The sequence below is a fragment of the Rhopalosiphum padi genome, chromosome 1 (genome assembly GCF_020882245.1).
Source record: "Rhopalosiphum padi isolate XX-2018 chromosome 1, ASM2088224v1, whole genome shotgun sequence".
Lineage (NCBI taxonomy): Eukaryota > Metazoa > Arthropoda > Insecta > Hemiptera > Aphididae > Rhopalosiphum > Rhopalosiphum padi.
Genome location: NC_083597.1, coordinates 54,018,678 through 54,040,126, shown reverse-complemented (window position 1 = coordinate 54,040,126; position 21,449 = coordinate 54,018,678). Strand labels below are relative to the sequence as shown.

Here is a 21,449-nt window from a genome sequence, read left to right as displayed (position 1 = left end):
AATGAAGATAATACTTAATTTAATAAATTATTCACTATAAAATGAATTTATTTATCGTTTCACTCAAAATCTATAAAAATGTTGACATTTTTAATAAATAATTGTGTAACTTTAATTTTTTATAAATTGTTAAAGATTAAATACTGAGTTGTCATAAAAATAACATTTATATCTTAAATATTTATTTGTATTTTTAAAAATGTATGTCGTAGGAGAATGAAAATAACAAAGTGTTATTGGTAAAAACTGATAAGTAAATTTGTTAGTTTGTTAGTTCATTATTAATTTTTATACGTATAATACAACACATTATTATTATAGTTAAACCATATATATATACAGATATATTGTTGGTATTTCGTTGAATTTTAAATTTTCTTGTCACGTTTTATTATTGTGCAAACGAGGTCTTGGATATACAATTTACCAGAAACGAATTTAAAGTTGTCCTAGACTCTCCAATTTTAAACTCAATTATTTAGGATGGATGTTTGTTATTCAGTTTTGTTGCCAGAACAAACGTGTTTATCATAGGAAATATATTTGGTCTATTTAGACAGCAAATAAAATACATTTCGGTTGTTATATAGGTATAGACTTGAGGTCTTACAGTTTTAAGTATATGCGCTCTATACTATTGTTTCTTGAGTTTATTTTGTTGTATAATATATATTATATTTATAATTGGATGAACAGTCTTAAATCTTACTAAGTCTTACGTACAAAAACAAATCCTATGTGAAAATACAGATATTATACATATATTGACGATAGGTAATTTTATTACTAAATTATACAAAGTTCTAACTGCCAACAAATTTGCTATATTGTGTGTTTGTAATACGAAGACAACATAATAATATGTGGATGTGAAAATGGATATGTCAATCCTCATAACGAAAATTAAGATTTTAATCATTAAACGCATTTAACAGATGAAAAAAAAAATTGAGATTGATTAAAAACTACTTATTTCGTAATAAATCAATGTATAGAGTGTGTGTAACACTACAGACATATTTACGCCCTATTGCGTACCTATTGATTCATTTGATTCGTTTTTTTTAACAGATAAGAATAAAGTAAAATATTATTTATAATGTAGGTACTTATCATTATTTTTAGTTTTTTTTTTTAAGAACTACTTAAACGTTAAATGCTATTAGTAAATTATTTGAATATTGTTTGGCTAATTTAAAAAATTACAGATTTATATAACCACTGGTTTCTGTCTTTGTTTGTATATTTTCCAAGATAAAAAAAAACAATCTTGCTTTACACGCGCACTTTATACATACACACACACACATATATATGTATATATATATACATATAATATAATGTATCCTTTGTACGTCGCGAGGTTGTTTGTGAAATTTTAAGTCACCATTTTTCCCTCTCTCGATTCTTTTTTCTTGCTGCGTTGTTTACTTCGGTGAGCGTGTATTGCACGTATATATAGTGTACATATACATATACATATGCATCGTATATATAGACATACACCAGAGCGCGCGCACGTAAAGTTTTGTACCCCATTTGAAAACCCCGTGAAAAGGGATGAGAAGAGAACAACCCCAGAGTTTGTGTGCTGGCAATCCCGTATTCCGAGCAAATCGCACGGCAAATTGAATCAACCAGCTCTTGGAAATCCGTCGAGCTGTTCAGTCGACTGGAAAAGGCGTGAACTAAATGCTGACGAAGGCTTTTGATACAATACACCGCGCGCGCTATCGGGTATCCCGGCCCCGTATTTCCAAAACTTCTTAAAAACAAAATCATAATACAGTTACCGTTGCACACATGCGTGCGTATAGGTATTATATATAATAAACCATGTAGTACTTACATAAATAATAAATATAATAGTGTATTGTGTATTTGTGTACATAAAATATTAATATAATCGAATGAAGAATTTTGACGGTACGGTTTGATTTAAACATTTTAGTTTTCGCGTATAGATGTATAAGGCAATACAACATATTATATAATATATATCCATACCTACAGGTAATTGTAAAAAGTGAACAAACAGACATATTATTATACATTTACACACTTACATTGAATACTGATTTTATGTCATATCATTTAATTTTTAATTCAACACTAAATATTAATAAATTATAAAATAGAAACTAGAATTTAAACATTAAAATATCTAATAGTATCATTCTAATAATGTTATAAGCCTTATAATAGCCTTATTATAACTAATATTTTATAATATAAGGTACCTATTAGTGATTTTTTTAAAGTACCTATAACAAAAATGAGAAATTGTTTTGTTATAACTCATGTAGCCTATTCTATTTTACTGATCAATTTTATTTTGTTTTGATTCAAACACGACTAGGTAAATAGTTAATATAGATTTATCTAAATAAACGTTAAAAATTCACAATGAATATTAAACTAAATTTTTATACAACAATTTTTTAAATATATAAATTACAAAGACTATAACGACATGGTTGCTTTACTGTATATGCTGCATTATAATTCACACGTCACTAAATTTCGACTGAGAGGCGAATCGTAATCTTTTAGTTCACTTCACTTTCTTTATGCATAATTTAATGCATTTTGTATATTCAGGGATCGATAAAAAAAATATTAGCTTTAGGGTTTACAAACTAAATTAATTATTAAAAAAAAAATTTAATTCATAATATATTCTAACATTGACCATAGCAATACATGAATATTCTTTCTTTATTCTGTGCACCTATATTATATAATATAGTCTGTATTAATATTACCAACATTCAAAATATTATACTCATATATTATTAATTTAATTTCTTATAGTTTAAGTTAAACTGTAACTCTCTATCTCCAACACAAGCATAGCCTACAGGAGGTAGATAATCCAAATGTATAAATTTGTATTAATAAAAATAAAAAATAAATGTGTACTACGATAATGACAAAAATCAAATTTACGTAATAGGAAACTTAACTTCGAATAGAAATAGGTTTTTCAATATAGCGAAGGATTGTTATGAATTTTGAAAGCGTTTGGCGTATGAATGTCAGAAACCTAAAAAAATATCTCTTAGGAGATTTCCATGTTACCACATTGGATTTTTTTTTTTGAATTTTATATTTTAATCTTACATATTTTAAAAATTTCAGTTAAAAAAAAAATTAGTTAGATAGTTTTTTTTTCTTTTTTCAGAACTAAATATGGACATTAATTTTTCTACGTAGGTACCTAGAAAGGTTTACAAAGATATTTAGAACGCATATTATAAATTTGTACATAATAATATGTAATATCCCATAATAATAATATAATCAAATCTATTATCCATGAGACCATGAAAATAAACTAATTTTGGCTACTTATAATAAATACATTGCTGAAGAATACATTTTAATACTTTTTAAAACCAATGTACCGTATATCCGTAAAACGTCACATATTATGTAACATATGTCGTTGCCCGCGGGGAACCTTTATGCATATATTATATTAATGCGTCTATTACTTATATCCACATTTACCTTATGGTACAATATGGTATATATAAAGTAGGCATAAACAAAATATAGAATATAGCATTTAGAAAGTCCCCTTTAAGTTTCATAGTATTATTATTTAAAAATTAAAAGTAATATTTATTTACTATATATATGTCACATATTATATAATATTGAGAGTTAGGTATAGGAAAATACATACATTTTCATACCAGAAATATTATTTACTATAAGTCTATATAATTAAATTTACTGCAGGCAGTAATGACCAAAAAAAGTTTTCTTTTCTCAATCGGGCTTGATATGTAAGTTGTAATAAGGATAATATTAATTTTATAATTGTATAGGTTATACTGTACGTTTTTATATTTTAAGATAGGTTAGTTGGTGGGTTTAATAAGATATTAATCGGAATGAAAAGTACTGTGTTTTCGTAGGTACAACATCTCTAGCTAGTTGAGACATCTATAAAGTATATTAAAGAGCCCGCAGAATGATGGTGGATCGATATTTCTAGTTCCCCTTTCATTTTGTGACCGATGACGAACAACGGCGAAAGCTTATATTATATATACCTATACTATTGTCACCGCTTAACAATCATTAGTATCATTCTAGTTACGGATGAACTGTATCATTTATTAATGTGGTATATTATCTTTTACTGTTTTAATATTTCAATATGTTAAATATCTTATACTTAAATCTTTTAACGATACAATAGAATGAAAAGATAGATTGATTTTATTATAATATGTGTAAGTAATGTGTTTCTATTACCTACCTAATAACAAAATTTAATTGTATTAAAACTTAACTTACCTAGAAAACAGAATATGTTTATATTAATTATAACTTCATAAAAAGATAATATTTATCATCAGTAGCTATATAATATTGTATTGATATTAATATTTGATAACTCACTTTTTTAGTGGGGAGGCTTGTGGGGCTGATTTTTGACACTACTCTCTTCAATACAGGAGATTAGAGCTTAGCCCTCCAAAAATATTCATTAGGTACCTTTTAAATAAAAATAATATTAATATTTGTTTTATGTTTTATTGATTGCCGCTTATAGTTTGGAAGTTTTGATCCCTTCTCCTTCAAAAACAAATTCAATAAATCTCCGCCTATGCCTTTAAATTATGCCTAATGGTAAAAATGGTAAAATATATTGTTTGGTTATAAAATTGAATATATGCATGACATCATTAATACTAAATCAACAATGTATTGACAAACTCATGACATATAATATTTACGTACACCTACTCAAAAGAAATTATGTTGTAACATTAAGTATACGTCTTTTGCAGAATTTTAGATTTATCGTTTGAAGTTCACTATTATATAATACTCTAATACGTATAATGTATTTAGCATGCCTTAATATAATATGTAATATTATATGTATAGTACAAATTAACTATGCAATTGATGCAACCTAACGTTGCAGATTAGGAGCAATATACTATTAATAATTATACACATTTTCCTATTGCAATTATTAGTTAGATGCCATTTTTATTTGAGCATAATACTATTGCAATAATATTAGTTATGAGTATTGAGTATATAATATGAGTTTTAGATGTAATAATGAATTCAATATTTTGGTATTTTAGCTTTATTTATAGGAATACGATATTATATAGGTACACTATTTATTTGGGTTATTAGTTTAGAATGTTTAGATAAAGTGTATTTTTTAAATTTATAATAAAATAATTATTGTATTACTCATATCTTACAACTATTTACTTTGGACGTGTGCGTACATGAATACGTTATAAATAAGGTGATAAATAATATTTTATAGAGTCGTTCAAATCTGAAACACGACAAATCGCCATAATAAATAATATGTGATTGTAAACAAACGCTGTTTTTATAAATGACAGTGAGATTCGTATAACACATAAGAGACGATCACGCGCACGGTCTCCCTCGAGGCTCCGTCGACCCATTTAACAGCTATTCACTGTTCAATAACATGACGAGAGTACCACAAACTACACTGCAGTTTCGCGGTCCAAACGATAAAGGGGACTTTATATTCTATATACGTTTATGCATGTGTGAATGAACATTTACACTGTGCAATTTGTGTTAAACCACCGTGGGCATGCGTTTAACGCGTCAAAAAAAAAAATAATAACAACATGATTTAATTTCACACTGGATAATGATTATGTATTTTACTCATTCCCGTATAGGTATAGTAGGCCTACGCGATAATATAATAATAAAGGTGTTAGGTTTAGGTATATAATAATATAATGTTAAACCTACGCGCTGCGTAAAGGAAATATAATAAATGAAACGTGAAAAAATTTCAACATATGTATATAAATATATGTAGTGCATTGTATATGTAATATAATAATTACACTTTGTTGGATTTCTTTTTAACTATATATCATAATAATATGCATCAATATTAAAAACCTAATTTAAAGATTTTGGTATAACCGGGTATCCTTCTGTAAATACTAAATAGAATAGGTATTATAGGAATTTCTTTAATTGGCTTTTCACATTTTACCTATATTATGGCTTGTAAGAGTTGTAACCAATATGTGTTAAAAGATAAATTTAAATATTAGATATTAATATGTTTTAACACTTATTTGTCATGTCCTTTTATAATAGGTAAATAATTTATTATCATAAGTTTTTATCAATAGTTCTTATTTATTTATTTACTCAAATCATATCTATGATATCATAATAATCAAAATAATCGTTATATTATGTTGATATAATATATTATATATGTGTGTATTATGTATATATACAGTGTTCAGTCTGTGGCTGATCTCAATGAAACGATGAGTCGATGATGACATATTATATGTAAATAATAATATTTAATAAGTGGTCAATAAAATAAAATATGTATGTACCTATGATACAAATATCTGCATAATATAATGTTAGTTACCTTTTTTTTTAGTTATTTTCGTGTAAATTTGAATACAATTCTTAAATACTGATGGATTATTTATTGTCTTATTGTTTATAATATATTATATAAATACTATAATAAATAATAATATATAGGGTGAGCGGATGAGCCATATTGTTTTCCAATTTATTCATCACGTTAAAATGTCACACAAATCAATAATCTGGTCGTCAGTGTTTATAAAAGTGATTCATATAAATGTTTTATATATACTCTGCAGTACATAACATTATTTATGACGATTGAAATACTAAAAGTATACATTTGAGTAGCAAATATTCGATTTATTACACGATGGGGACATGTATTATCATTTATCAAATATTGTGTATATATACACGTAGAGCCTCTACGGTAGAGGTAAGTAGAGGTATATATATATATATATATATTTACCTACAGATAATTATTAGATATATTATAATAGTTATTTAAAGCTAAACGATGTGCCGATGTGAGACTATAATTGGTTGAGGAGTGTTGCAGAAGCGGTGCAGTGCGGTGCATTATTATAATAAATTGAAAACAGTGTTTTACATATTGTTATTATATTGTATTTATATAATATACTGGAATATTTTACAACGATAAATTGTGTGGTCGTTGTGGCATTGTGGTCGTAATTACGCTACTGTGGCGAATTACACGAAACTGACGTTTTGAAAACCAAGCGCGTATATCTCATCTCATCCAATACGTATAATAATAATAATAATAAAAAATAATATTATTATTTTTGAAATTTGATTACCCTTAATTATATTTTATATGCTATATATATATAAAGATACCAGTATTGAAATATATAATATAAACAGTGACGTAGTTTGGACAGGGATTCTATAAGGTAAACTTAAGTATGGTACTGTTATCTTGACATAAAATATAAGAAACCAATGGAAAATTATTATTTTTTTTTTATCAAACGAAGGCTCGAAAAGATCACTTTTAAGTAGGTATATTGTTATTATTTTAAATGAATGTTTAATTAGTTAAACCACTATATTTTAATAATTATTATTTTATATATAAATATAATATTTTTTGTTGTTGGTTTCTACGGCATCACTATTATATATTTATATTTAATAATATATATGCTGTGTTTAATGGTTTAAGGGTATATAATATTGCAAAGTTCTATGTATGGTGCAAGAGTTGTTTATAATACCACCGAATACTCAATATTATTATATATTTATATATGTGCATGTACCTACATGGGTATACATCTATATAGGTATACACTTCTATATTTTATATGATCCAATAAACTCGAAAACCGTAACGGTCGTAACGCGCTTCTTCATATTATACACGGCTAGCTGCTGTTATACTTATATTTATATGATATTATATATATTCTACGTGTATTTGTTTTCTGCCTCCGTAAAACACACATTGGTACGTAATACAATAATATATTATTATCATTTATATACGCACGTCGAGGGAAAGGGCGGTACATCATGTGTACAAAATACATTACACGTCATCTTGTCTCGCGTACATTCATATTATATATATATATATATATATAGGCATATAATATATATTATATGGTCGTCCCTGTCGCATATGCGTGTTGGGGCTTTTATTATTTTTTTTGTTTGTCGTCGTTTTGTTTTTTATTCTCCCCTACTCCAAGATCAGGTCCAATAAAATACAATACGTAGCACACACACACACACACACATACCGACCCGGTATATATAGTATAATACTCATCATGCGATACGCGAGAGTATATATTTATATGTATACTACATGACTATAGTCGCGTTTACCACCTTACGTCCTTACCGCAGTTATACTTTCATATTATAATACGCGCTGCGTTCACGGTCGGGTGTGCAGGAGACACAATGAAAACGGCGAAGCGACCGAAAAAAAAAAGACGGTTGTTGGCCAAGTTGTAATAATATATATAATATAATGGTAATGATAATAATAATAATATTATCGTCTGCGTCCGGTCGGAAGAATATGAGGAAACGGGAAGGAAAAAAATATTCGTACAGTTCCTATCCTACTTCATCCATGTACGAGTATATAATAATAATAATAATAATAATAGTAGCTATAGGTACCTATAATAATACTTCTATATATACATGCATATAAATATATAATATACATAGGTATATATATATTATATCGGATCCGGATCTTTTGCCGGCGCACAGGGCGTGGTAGACGACGCATACCGAGGCCACGCCCCGCCGACCAATCGGCGGGGCCTCTCGTTCGTTTCTACGCGCCCACCGGACATGTACGCGCGCAGAATCCATGGCCCGCGTCTGCCACACGGCCGGCCGGTCATCTCTGCCACCCGTCAGTTAGGATCGGTCCGCGGCGAACGGCCCACATACACACCGGTGGCGGCAGTGCGCGCTCCTCCGTGTACATTTAAACGTATATAATCTGTAAAATAATATTGTTACGAAATAAGAATTTTCTATATTATAAAATTGCAATAGTGTTTGCCTTACCGACGTAGTGCAGTGACAGCGGCTGCGGGACAAGTACCTTATCAGATATATATTATACAGACGACCGCGGAATTTTTTCACACATTTTACCGACGCGCGTGGGTTTTCTTTTCGTTTCACCTAAAATATTAATTTTCGGCGTGATTTTACGGAAATGTCTCGAAAACGATTTTGAACGCAGGGTCGGAGAGACGCGGCGCACTCTCAGTTGCAGCGGTCATCCGACGGTGCGGTATTCTTGGAACTTATCCTAAGTGTTATACTTAGGTCGAGTATATATATATATATATATACACATTTATAACGTATTATTATACTGTCTGTTTGCGTCGAGTACAGCCCAACCGCAGATATGATCCAAGAAAACCGTTTCGAGTTGTGTGGTTTTCCGGCTACGTACATCAAGAACATGAAGGTAATTTTTTGAATTTTTTTTACCCTTACTCGCATGCGTCATTTAGTGTTTGCGAGTGAGTATATCTCGTTTTTGAAATGTCTGGAAAATGGATATAAGAATATAATTCATATACATAGCTACATAATATATGCATGCCCATATATATACTTCATTCGCGTTAATATGTTACAATACATACGTAGGTAACGTTTCTTAGATTGAACTTTTATAAAATTGTCATTATATTTATAAATATTAAACATTATAATATACTCCGTTCTTTATCGTTCCTTATCTCAAATCTAAACATAAATATAGGATTGGCGAGACCCAGGGCAAATATTTTTGAGGCTTATCTAATTATATAATTGTGTAGGTATATTATGTTATTATAATGATATATATATATATATAATTTATATTATACTACTATATATAGGCTATATGTACCTATCATCTATGCTTATTCTTTTTCCGCAACCCTTTTCAGAGCTGTAGTGTCAATAATCTCAAACATTTTCACGCAGTAATAAGTATACTGTATAATGCTATCGCTCATATGTATAGCCGTATGTATATAACTTTAGAATTTTTAAGTAGGTTAGATATTTTTATACCATTTATGGAATGTTCTACAGTAAAACAGACTTAGTTTTTTTAAATGAGAACATTACTATTTTTATGTAAACTGCTCAGAAGATAATGCTTTTGAACTTTTTTTAAATAAAATCAAAACCTAAAAAAGTATCGTATAATCTCTAAATTATTAAAATGTACATGTTATAACTATTGTAAGGAATAAAAAATGATTTAAAATAAAACATAAAATGGGAGAAATATTCAATATAATAGGACTATTGTTAGGTATAAAATGTTAATAAATTTATATTAATAACTATACGATCTTTAAATTTGTGTCTTCCAAACTTATATTGTCATACGCGGGACCTATTATATTCTTAGATTTGTTTTCATTATAAAAAAATAAGTTTGTATTACCATAAGACAATTCATAAATAGTATACAAGTCTGAATAATTACAAATATGGATCTTATAAGATGTAAGTAATAAGTATAATTAAAAATAAAAATGCAGGCTTAATTTTAGATTTATGTTAATAATATTTTTATTTTTAGATTAAAAAAGGAAAACAAAGTAAAGATCCATTAAATAATCTATGGTATAATAAATAACTTATAGTATTTATTCATGATATTATTTAATAATTAAATACATTAATTTTATCAATGAGTTTAAGTATATTTTTACATTGCCCAAGCTAAAGACCAAAACTACTAATTCAATTGTAAAAATTACTGGCCTATATGAAAAATATGTTTTTATCTCAATTATTTATATCATAAGTATCTGAGCATGTATACATTATGCGAGTATTTCTTACAATGATCTGCATTTTGCTATTTGTCTTGTAACATAATATAGGTGAATTATATAATATTTATCGTATGTGTTATTGTCTGTCATTTCTAAAAGAGGTTTAATTGTGATTGTTTCTTTCACATTGTGTATATTTCAGGGAGTATAACTTATCTAAGTATCTATAACTTAGTAGCTGAAAACAGTACTTTAAAACTTGAGGTCTGGCCGAGGTTGATGCTGTACGGACGGTTTGTAAGAACGGTCTTGAATTTTTTTTTTTTATTATAAATTCAATTTCAATTTTTTGTAACATGCAGTTAAAAAGTATAATAAAAATGTTAATCAGAACCCATGTTTATTTATTATTATAATTGAGTAAGTTTTAGGAAATATTTTAACGAGGGTTGCATTGTTACTAAAGGGAAAAATGTATTAGTGTACATAGTATATTCATATTACATCTTTATTAATTAAATTTGAAATCAAAAAAATACTAAATCAGTACTTTAATTAAGTAAATATAGTTACAAGAAATAATTTGACTGTGCAAAGAAAAAACATGGTTGGTACAGACGTCGAGTATTTTATAGTATGTATATTGTATACCTGCCAAGAAAAGACTATACAATATAACTGCCCATATCAAAATATAAATAATTTATAGATTTTGTGATATTGATCTATATAGTAAAAGTTTTGTACTTATACTAGTCGACTCAAATACAAGTAAAAATAAAAGCTATGTAAAGAATTTTAAGGGTTAATTTAGTAATAATTATACATAATTATTTATAAAAAAATTAATTTTAAGCATGCAGGTCTACATATTACGAGATAGATACTCCTTATTTACACATACCTATTATATATGAAGTACACTCTAGTAATTTTGAGTTATACGGACCATAGGTATTTCCATTCTTGTAGATTTATAGCACTATATAGATAATGTTTTTGATCAAAAATTGTTTATGTATAGTAATTTAGATTTAGATGATATTTTTAGTTTGTTCAAATATCTATCAAAAATAAACGTTCATTCATTTGATACAAAAAAAAAATGTTAAATTTTCAATAAAACGATCGACAACAAACTGTCACTTAGATTAAGGTACAACTATTTAAACCAAAAACGGTTTTAACTAAAACCAAGTAATTATATATGTTAAGATTTGACATTTTAGTTTAAAATTAGCTTGTGAATACTTATTTTTATGACCTTCGAAATATCTTATAAATTTGATTTGCGTGTTTGTAAACTATCCATTATAAACCTATTTATATTTAATTTAGCTGAATTAATTATTTGTGCTTTTGCATTCTAATTATTTTTAAATTTAATATGTTTACATATACGATATAATAATCTCAAAGCTTAATTCTCCTAAGTCAACATATGAGTAAGAAATGTTCAATGGGTATATTATCAATTTAAATGTTGAATGATAATTGATAACTATAACGTTTTAATAATAAAAATTATATTTATGCACGTAAATAATTACTTTTTATTTTTTAATACTATTAAGTCTTATATTATTGATAACATTAAGAGAAGTTTAAGAATCATCTTAGGCTTATAATTATTAATTGACGCAAAACAGTCTTTAAATTTTCTTTTACAATTTCATATAATACATTTCTATGATTGAATTATTTATTTTAATTGTATATGCAATATTGTATTGATAATTTAAACGTTATAGATTCAGACTGTGTCTAAGATGTTATAATACTCATTATTTTGTATGGTTTAGGCCTATAATATTTATTTTTATTTTAATAGACTTATGGGTATATAATAAACATAATAAAACAGATATAAGTATTAGGTATTATAAATATAGAGCTATACAAATAAAAATATTACATGTTTATTTGTAATAGTAAAATAAATTAATAGGTAATTTTAAGTTTGTTTTTACTTCTTATAACTTCATTAATCGAGTATATACCTAACATACTATTATAAGTTTAAAACTTTAAAATATATATTTTGATCACAAATGTTAAATTCATATTATAACATATATAAAGGCACATAAATAGTTAACTTATAGTTTATAGTTATATAACTGTATGAATATAATATTGTGATGCGTTACAAGCTAAAAAAGAAATATATTATAAATATTTTGCATTACTTTAAAATAAAATAATATTGTTGAATAATAGATTATGACTTATGAGTATATTAGAATTATTAGATAAGATATCCGTATTATACTATATATTTACTTTTGTGGTTTAAAGAGTGTAGATTATCAATTTATTTTGAAAATAACTATTATAATAATATAATATAATAAAATATAGGAAATCTTATTGCCGTTATTGCCGCAATAAGCGGTATACTTTATAATATAGCTAATATATTATGTTCCAATGGGGAAGGCTATACAAATATAATATTTAAGAAATATGGCAGTTTGAAGTTTTTATTCTTGAATATTTAAATTGGACAAACCAAAGGTAATGTTTGTATTATTATTATTGAGCATATATACAATATACCTACTACATGATATAACTATATATATATATATATATATAGTTATATAGATTTAAATAATATTATACCTGCTAAACATGTTAAATATAATATAGGTTTCTATTCGATCAATAGTATCGAAGTAAACTCAGAGCTTGAACTGTTAGCATTTTAAGGAATTTTTTTTTATCAAAAGAAAAATACGTGTTATGTATGCGTTGTATTTGAATATCGATTTGTCAAACAAAACCTTCAGTTTTTCTGTTAAAAGAATAACTATAACAATGCACAAAAGACAATAGCAGAGACAGATATTTACGACTACGCCTTGACACTTATTATTTAAAATGTACCTATATACCTTTTTGTTTTAAAGAAATATTTAAATTAATTCTAAATAACAACTTTTTCAACACCGCAAGAAAACAAAAAGCTCTTGAATAAAATTATCAGTAACATAAAATCTAAAATATCTATTAATAAAATGTATGTTAAAAATTATTGAAATATTTAACTGCAATATTTACATTTAAGTAATAATAAAAAAAATAATATTAGTAGATAAATAATAATTATTATATAAGATGAATTGCATATTATAGAACGTTTTATATTTAGACTGCTGTCAAGATATTGATAACAATTCATAATAGGATAATCATTAATCGATATATCTATGCGGTTTTATCATTTAGGATTTATAAAATAATGGTCTTTAACCGATGAGCTGTGACCCAACTTTTGTTTACGAGATTTGGAGAATTTGGTCACAAATATTTTTATTATTAAAAAAAAAAAATACTGCGTTCATTAAAAATTAGTTTATTTTTACTCGTATAACTATACGCAGTATCGATCAACTATTTTTTTTTTTTTAATATATAGGTAGTAGGCCGCAAAAAATAAATTATTATTAAAACAGGTCGTGATACATATATATGTATAGGTTTATAATATAATAGAATTTATTATATGATTAAACAATGAAGTGACCCTCATATTCATCATACATTTGAGTAAATATTTTTTCAATTATTGTTATTTTTTGTGAAATTGTTTGTTTTACTTTTTATATCCGTTACTTTACTTGAAACGAATTTTTCTGGTAGTTAAACTAAACTTAATTTATGAATGGCGATTGAATTGAGGTATATAATGCATTGTTTCCGTTGCAGTATAGACTGCAGTACCACCAGTTATCTCTCTCTCTCTCTCTCTCCTATATATATATATATATATATTTATTATTTTATAAAAGTAGTTATTACTTTATTAGTATCAGGATATAATTTGAGATAATTGTTGACATCACACAATGTAAATGATAGATTTGTGAAATTTAATTTAAGAAATCTAAAATGTGAATAATGTATTATGTTTTATAGAAAGTATAAAGTATTTTATGTTTACATTAAATAAAACTACATTTTCTATAAGGTTTTCATCAAAATTATATGTTCGTAGTAATGTCCTATACATTATTTTTTTTTTTTTTTTTGATATTATTAATTCATGAAAATTTACTATATTATAATGTTATAGGAATTTATTAAATAATTTTAAAATGTTTATGTATATACATGGTATGAGCATTGGTAGTGTTTGGATATTATAAATTGTTTTATAAAAATTACTCAATAGCAATAAAAAAAAAAGAAAATCATTTTTTATACATCAGCTTAGTATCATTATACCCAAGTAGGTATTAACTGTAAAAAAATACAGTAGATATTATATACTTCATATACTGTAAGCGTTCGTTGAACAACTTCATATTTATACTGAAATACAGGCCTAGCTGTATTAATACTATAGGGGTTACAGGGGCTGTAGACCAGAGTACAGTATTAAGGACGTTAAAATTAGGTCACTATAGTCTTCAATTATATCTAAAAAACAATACAAATTTAAAAATTATTTGAATAATGGAAATATATAAATGAACTATATCAGCATGTCAGTCATATTAGTGGAAAATAAAGGGACGTCGTAAAAGAAATAGTTTTGGAGCGCTAAAGTTCTTAATCCAGCACTGTAGTGAAATGTATAAGTTTTTATCGATTTTATCTGAATAACATATGTGTATACTGTATATAGTATATAAGTAATCAATACTAGTATTTAACTATATTAAACAATATACTATATTATATATATATATATCGATATAATTTTAAAATTTCATTTTCACATTGGCGAAACCGCATCGGTTATAATGTGCATACGCTATAGCACCAATATATATTATACTTAAGTCTTTGTGAAAGTTTAAAACACACTATAATGTCTATGCATGCGTGCAACGTGGTGAATTTTGAAAATCTAATATACAACAACATGATACGCGCCATTACGTCTGTGCGGCAGTCTATGTGCATGCTTTTAATATACACGAGCCCGCGATGTACTGACTATTAACTCGCTTTATAAAATATATATATATACTATTATATTATACTGTATATAACGTATATATGTATAGATATATAGATAGAGAGAGAACTATACTCGAAGGCGCCTTGGGATTATACACATTATTACATTGTATATATGTATAAGTGTGTACGTGTTATTATTTTTTATTACGGTATACCTGTACGGGTATATGATATATATTGCATCCGACGAAATGCGTATATTTTATATATTACCATTATTATTATTATTATTATTATTCGAATTTTCATACTTCACCGGACTTCGTCGTTATGTTACTCGTCCGTATTACAACAATATATATATGTATAAACGTGTAAGCCGTAATAGTTATAGGTATATATATATATTATATTCTATCGTACACGCATTGCATATATACACACACTAGTGTACGTACTCGTATGTACAATTGGGTATTGTACAGGACGCGCGCACTTGTTTGGGCGTGTGTGGTCGGCGTCTGTCCTTTTGTCCCGTACTATATTATTTATATTATAGATGTATACACATATATAGTCCTCCAGCACAATTCGAAAAAAAAAGAAATTTCCTGCTTATAAAATATATTATTTAGTTCGGGTTATCATACAGGTAGTGTTCATTAATTTTCCATTTGCGGCATCGTCGTCTTTGGAGCGATGCCGATGTAAAAATACACTATATATTTCTATCACTACTGATATATATAACCATTACTATGACTAATACTACTAGCTATTACTATACAACTACTACTACTACTACTACTAATACTACTATAACTACTATTATTACTATTACTATTACTACTACTATTACTATTACTACTACTACTACTATTACTATTACTATTACTATTACTACTACTACTACTATTACTATTATTATTATACTATAATATACAGCCTATATATAATACACAATTATGTTGTGTCATTTGCGTTGCACATATGGGTGTTATTTAATATAATAAAATATATATAATATACTTATACACAATGATTCTTTTTAACGGTGAACGTATAAAGTATTATAATATTTTCAAAGGTATACTAACAATTTTCAGTTTTTTTTTTATTAAAACTATGTACCTATTTATAATTTGATGATCTGAAATATAAAAATAATAATATTAAATATAGAATATTAATAAATATTGTTTTTTTGATTAATAAAATAATATCCGTTAGAAGTTTGAACGAGCGAAGTTGTTTTAAATCTACCAAAATTACAACTTTACATGTTACCTTATTGGAACTTTAAATTATAATTTATAAGCAAACTGCGTTCTAATGTCAAATAATCTATATTTAATATGTATATAATATCAATACGTATACATTTTATATATGCATTTTTGTCTCGATATTTCTCCTTTAAGTTTTTAAATCTACAGTTGGTATTGCCTTCTTAAAACAGTTAAAACTCTTCTACACTATCTCTATATTCTATTTTAATTTTAATATTTTCATATTTTAGGACCAGTTCTTTGCGGATTTGTGATAAAAAGTTTGTTTATGAATGGTCTCTGGTATGGTCCCCTTTAAGAACTATCCGTATTGGGCTATTTGTTTCAAAATATAGCCTTACCTTTTAAATTTTATTGTTTTCATATTAAATATCTATTATTAACCTATTCTAATTGATTATTTACAGTACTTTTTCGTTTGTTATTCTATCGTTCTAGCTCATCATCTTTTGAATACGTTTATATAGCTGCACCACACATTTAATTCGATTTTATTAATTCATCTTGATATTTTCTGTACATTTAGTTCTCTATTAATAAGCACAAAGCTATCGTTAGGAATCAGTTTATGAAATTAAAAACATAGATTGTTGAATATATCGATTTTTAGTTGATACATATGACAATTTTCATTTAGCAACTATAAATTGATATAGTGTAGGTCCAAGTGTGAAAACATTAGAAATATATTATTATTATATATGCATAGTATTTAATGTTACATCATTTTAAGATCTGCAAAGAAAATATTAAAAACAGTTTTTTTAGAACAACGAGTATCCACTGATTCGACTGTTAAACAAATCACCCTTCACCCACTTATATTTGTTTCGAAACTATTATAATATTGTAATAAAATACGTGAAGTCAAAACTTTTAATATAACATTTGAAAAATATATATTATTTTTCAGTATACTTATTTGGTGTGTATATTCGGCGATATCAAATACTTAGGTGGATAAATTATTATATTTTTGTTTATACCGCAAGAAACGGAGACATGATTCTATGTACGAATATGTATAAATTGTACTTCATATAATATATTGATACCGATGAAATACGCGTTTATTGTGGCTATATATATAAATAATATATATAATATACTTACGTTGCGACGAAGGGTTGTCGCATTGGCGTCGACCCATAGGGGAAGAAATTGCGTTTTTTTCGTGGGGCAAGATTTTACGGGGCGTTTTTTGATTCCTCCCATTTTATGTAACTGGTCGTGTCTGTTTCATAAGTTCCTAAATGCATATATAAATACCTACACTCAGTGGAAAATTGTGCACACAGTGAAAACACTACGTTATTGCATAGATATATATACTGTCATACAATAGTGTTATATCCGTATAATATACTACATAAATACATCTTTTACAAATTTTAATTTTGCAAGGTATTTAAACCTGATCATATCAAAACCCACGGAGTTACATTTTACGGAAGGTACGATTTTCGCGCGATGATTATTTATTATTGATTTAATGCTGTTAACGGCAAACTATACACTGCAGATATATTGCAGCAGGCCTATATATTCCTTTTGTATATCTATAGTATGTGACCGACGTTCACAGCCTCTGAATATTAACGTTTACGTAGGAATACTTATGTATAATACACATATCATCTATACTAATATTTTATATTTTTTCGTATTCGTCATATCGAACACATTATAATATGTTTGTATAAATTTTAAACCCCCAGTAGTGACTACTGAATACAAATCACGACTATATAATATGTACATTATAATATAATAGGTATACCTATAGTTTGTTCAAGTGTTTCAATGTTTGGTAATTCATTATCTTAATTTTATTATTTCACTGTATTTATATTCTCACACACTGTGGTAATATACAGTTGTGATTGATTTGTAATCGTCACACAAACGTCATATACTCATAGATACATAATAAGCCTCTAACAATATTATTTTAATACATATATTATATATGTATATAATATAATACTGTTAAATATAACATACACGCGTCTATAGTTTTAAGTTATTATCATATTTTACATTGTAATTTTATATATTAATAATAATTAATATTAATATGTGTATATGTGTATGTAAACAATTATAATATTATATATTTATTTTTAATCTCATACATTTTTCATGTTAATATAGAATAGGTATATTTTACTATTTTAGTCCATACGATTCGCACGTTGTATAATTCAATTAAATCTCACCTTGGGGACTTTATATATATTTGATAATGGACATATGACGTGTTTAATATTCTTCCCTTGTTTCGTTTTGAGTAAATTAAAATCCAAGACCTATAAGCCTATATAAATAAACAATCTTGACAATTCATAAACTATAATATTATAGTAACAAAAAAAATAATCTTATCAATTAAAAAAATAAACGATAACGTTTTATAACATTGGACGTAACTATATATTAATCTTATTAAATAAATGTCTCTGATAATATTTTTAATAATTATTAGCAAATTGAATAGGTAGTTGAAATATTTTACAATTTTTTTCTTAAACTCATTGAAATTTAACTTTAAACTATATTTTATTTAGTATACCTATATAGGTATGTATAAGTATTACAAAGTTCATATTATATTCGTATATTTACACATTTTAGGTGGTAGATATAACATATATAGGTTTTTTAAATTACATTTATATGTTTTTTTTTTGCTCAATATTCAAAGAAAATGCACAGGATAGATAAATAATATAAAATATGCTCTAGGCGCGTAGATTAGTCATATACACTCGTACATATACAAATTTTTAATTCGAACAAACATTATGTAATTCGATCAATTAATATAATATTTTAATAGCATAGGTATTTTTGCTGGTCTTTATAACAAATAATCGATTTACATGATAACAATGGTTGTGTCTAACGATCAATATGCTTTTTGGGGTGGTTAGGCGATTATAATTCGTCTAATCATCCGTTTCGGATTAAAAAGTAGACACACGTGACGTCAAACTGAAAACACGAGCGTCCAACACTCGTCCGAAACCTATCAGCGATATATTATTATCATATTATTGTAGAGTACGCGAAGGGTAGTTTTTTGTGTTATTTTGGCACTCGTTATTAATCGCTAAGAGAAAACACTATATGTAACCGTATAATTAGTTATAAATATTTCGTTCGTATCGCGCGTATATGTTTTTGCTCGGGCGTATCGTGTACGGATTTGTCAATAACCAACCCGCGAAACCGTCGACAACGCGTCCGGCGTTCGCGCGTACTTATTACTGTGGCGTTTCGTGTTGACTTCGTTTTACAAGCCGTATATTAGGGATATTATACACGCGTATTCTTTGCGCGCATCATTATTATTCCGGTTGATAAGTCCCGGGATGCGTGCGAGTACAATAAAACACACACACACACACACACACGACAGTCACACTCACATCTAACCTATGCGTCTGTGTGTATACAGGGTGACATGGTTGTTCAACGGACCGTGGACCGTGTGCGCGATAGTCGCGTGTGTGTTGTGTGTTGAAGGGCAGATGTTTAATCCTCTCGCTCTGTCGGCGGTGGTTATAACATCACGTGTGCCATCGGCGGTGGTGTCCTCGTCGTGAAATCGGTACATACACACATAATAATATATACAATATACATATGTGTGTGTGTGCGTGTATAATAATGAATGGACCCCGCGATCCACGACGGCAGCAGCAACAGCGATACTTTGCGGTTGCTGCGGACGCCGCCGTCGCGTCTATACATACGGAGAGCTGAGGACAAAAAAAAAAAAAACGTAAACGAAAAAAATTTATTATTATCGTGTTTTACAAACGGCCCAACAACGCTCATATTATTATACACATAATAGCGTATATATAAATGTACAAAATGTTTAAATGTATATATAGGTATATGCCACTGCAAGAGTGTGTGTGTGTCGGGTAGGCGTTATATAGCTCTGAGAGATGTGCGTACGCGGTACACATAATATGTATGTATATATATAGTATACATATATGTGTCTGTGTGACACTGCGCGTGATGTGTGTGTGCGTGTATGATATATGCACACGTATTACACACTTACATACTTATAAATACCTGTGGCCGGTGCGCATGTTATTATATATATTATAACCGCGTGACTCCTGTTCTACACGTCTTTAATGTGTTTGTAAGTGTGTGTGCGTGTTTGTGTACGCGCCGCTATACGCCTGCACCGAACCGTGTGCATATATGTGTGTATTATATATACAGGATGTTCGCGCGTCGTTTTTCCAACGTTTTAGATCTTTAACGCGCAACCGTGAAAAACGCCATCGCCCATTTTTCTGGATCACTCGACGTTTGTCGTTTTATTATATGTAATATAAGTGGATAAGAATTTCGGCAATATGCAATTTTTGACCGTCTTCCCGTCGTACATGTATATACGTGTAGATATTTTATTATTTTTAGCGTCTTATTATGACTAAAACCCTCGACAATTTTAATAATAATTATCCATTTCTTAAGTATGTCGGTCGATTATAATATATATTATATGATATGATGTACCTACAAAATA

The 21,449-nt window shown here is 27.3% G+C and overlaps 1 protein-coding gene across 3 annotated transcripts in view; it reads left to right on the top strand.

Annotated features, from left to right (window-relative positions):
* LOC132917748 (LIM/homeobox protein Awh) overlaps positions 1 to 21,449 on the top strand; it is a 79,522-nt gene that overhangs the window by 19,147 nt on the left and 38,926 nt on the right. For 2 of the 3 annotated variants that reach the window (XM_060978630.1, XM_060978628.1), the window contains exon 1: positions 8,787 to 9,367. The exons of the other annotated variant lie outside the window; for it this stretch is intronic. In XM_060978630.1, coding sequence (XP_060834613.1) covers positions 9,305 to 9,367 — 63 coding nt within the window. In that variant the 5' untranslated portion in view covers positions 8,787 to 9,304. Of the gene's footprint in view, positions 1 to 8,786; positions 9,368 to 21,449 lie in introns of those variants that run through there. 3 annotated transcript variants of the gene reach the window in all.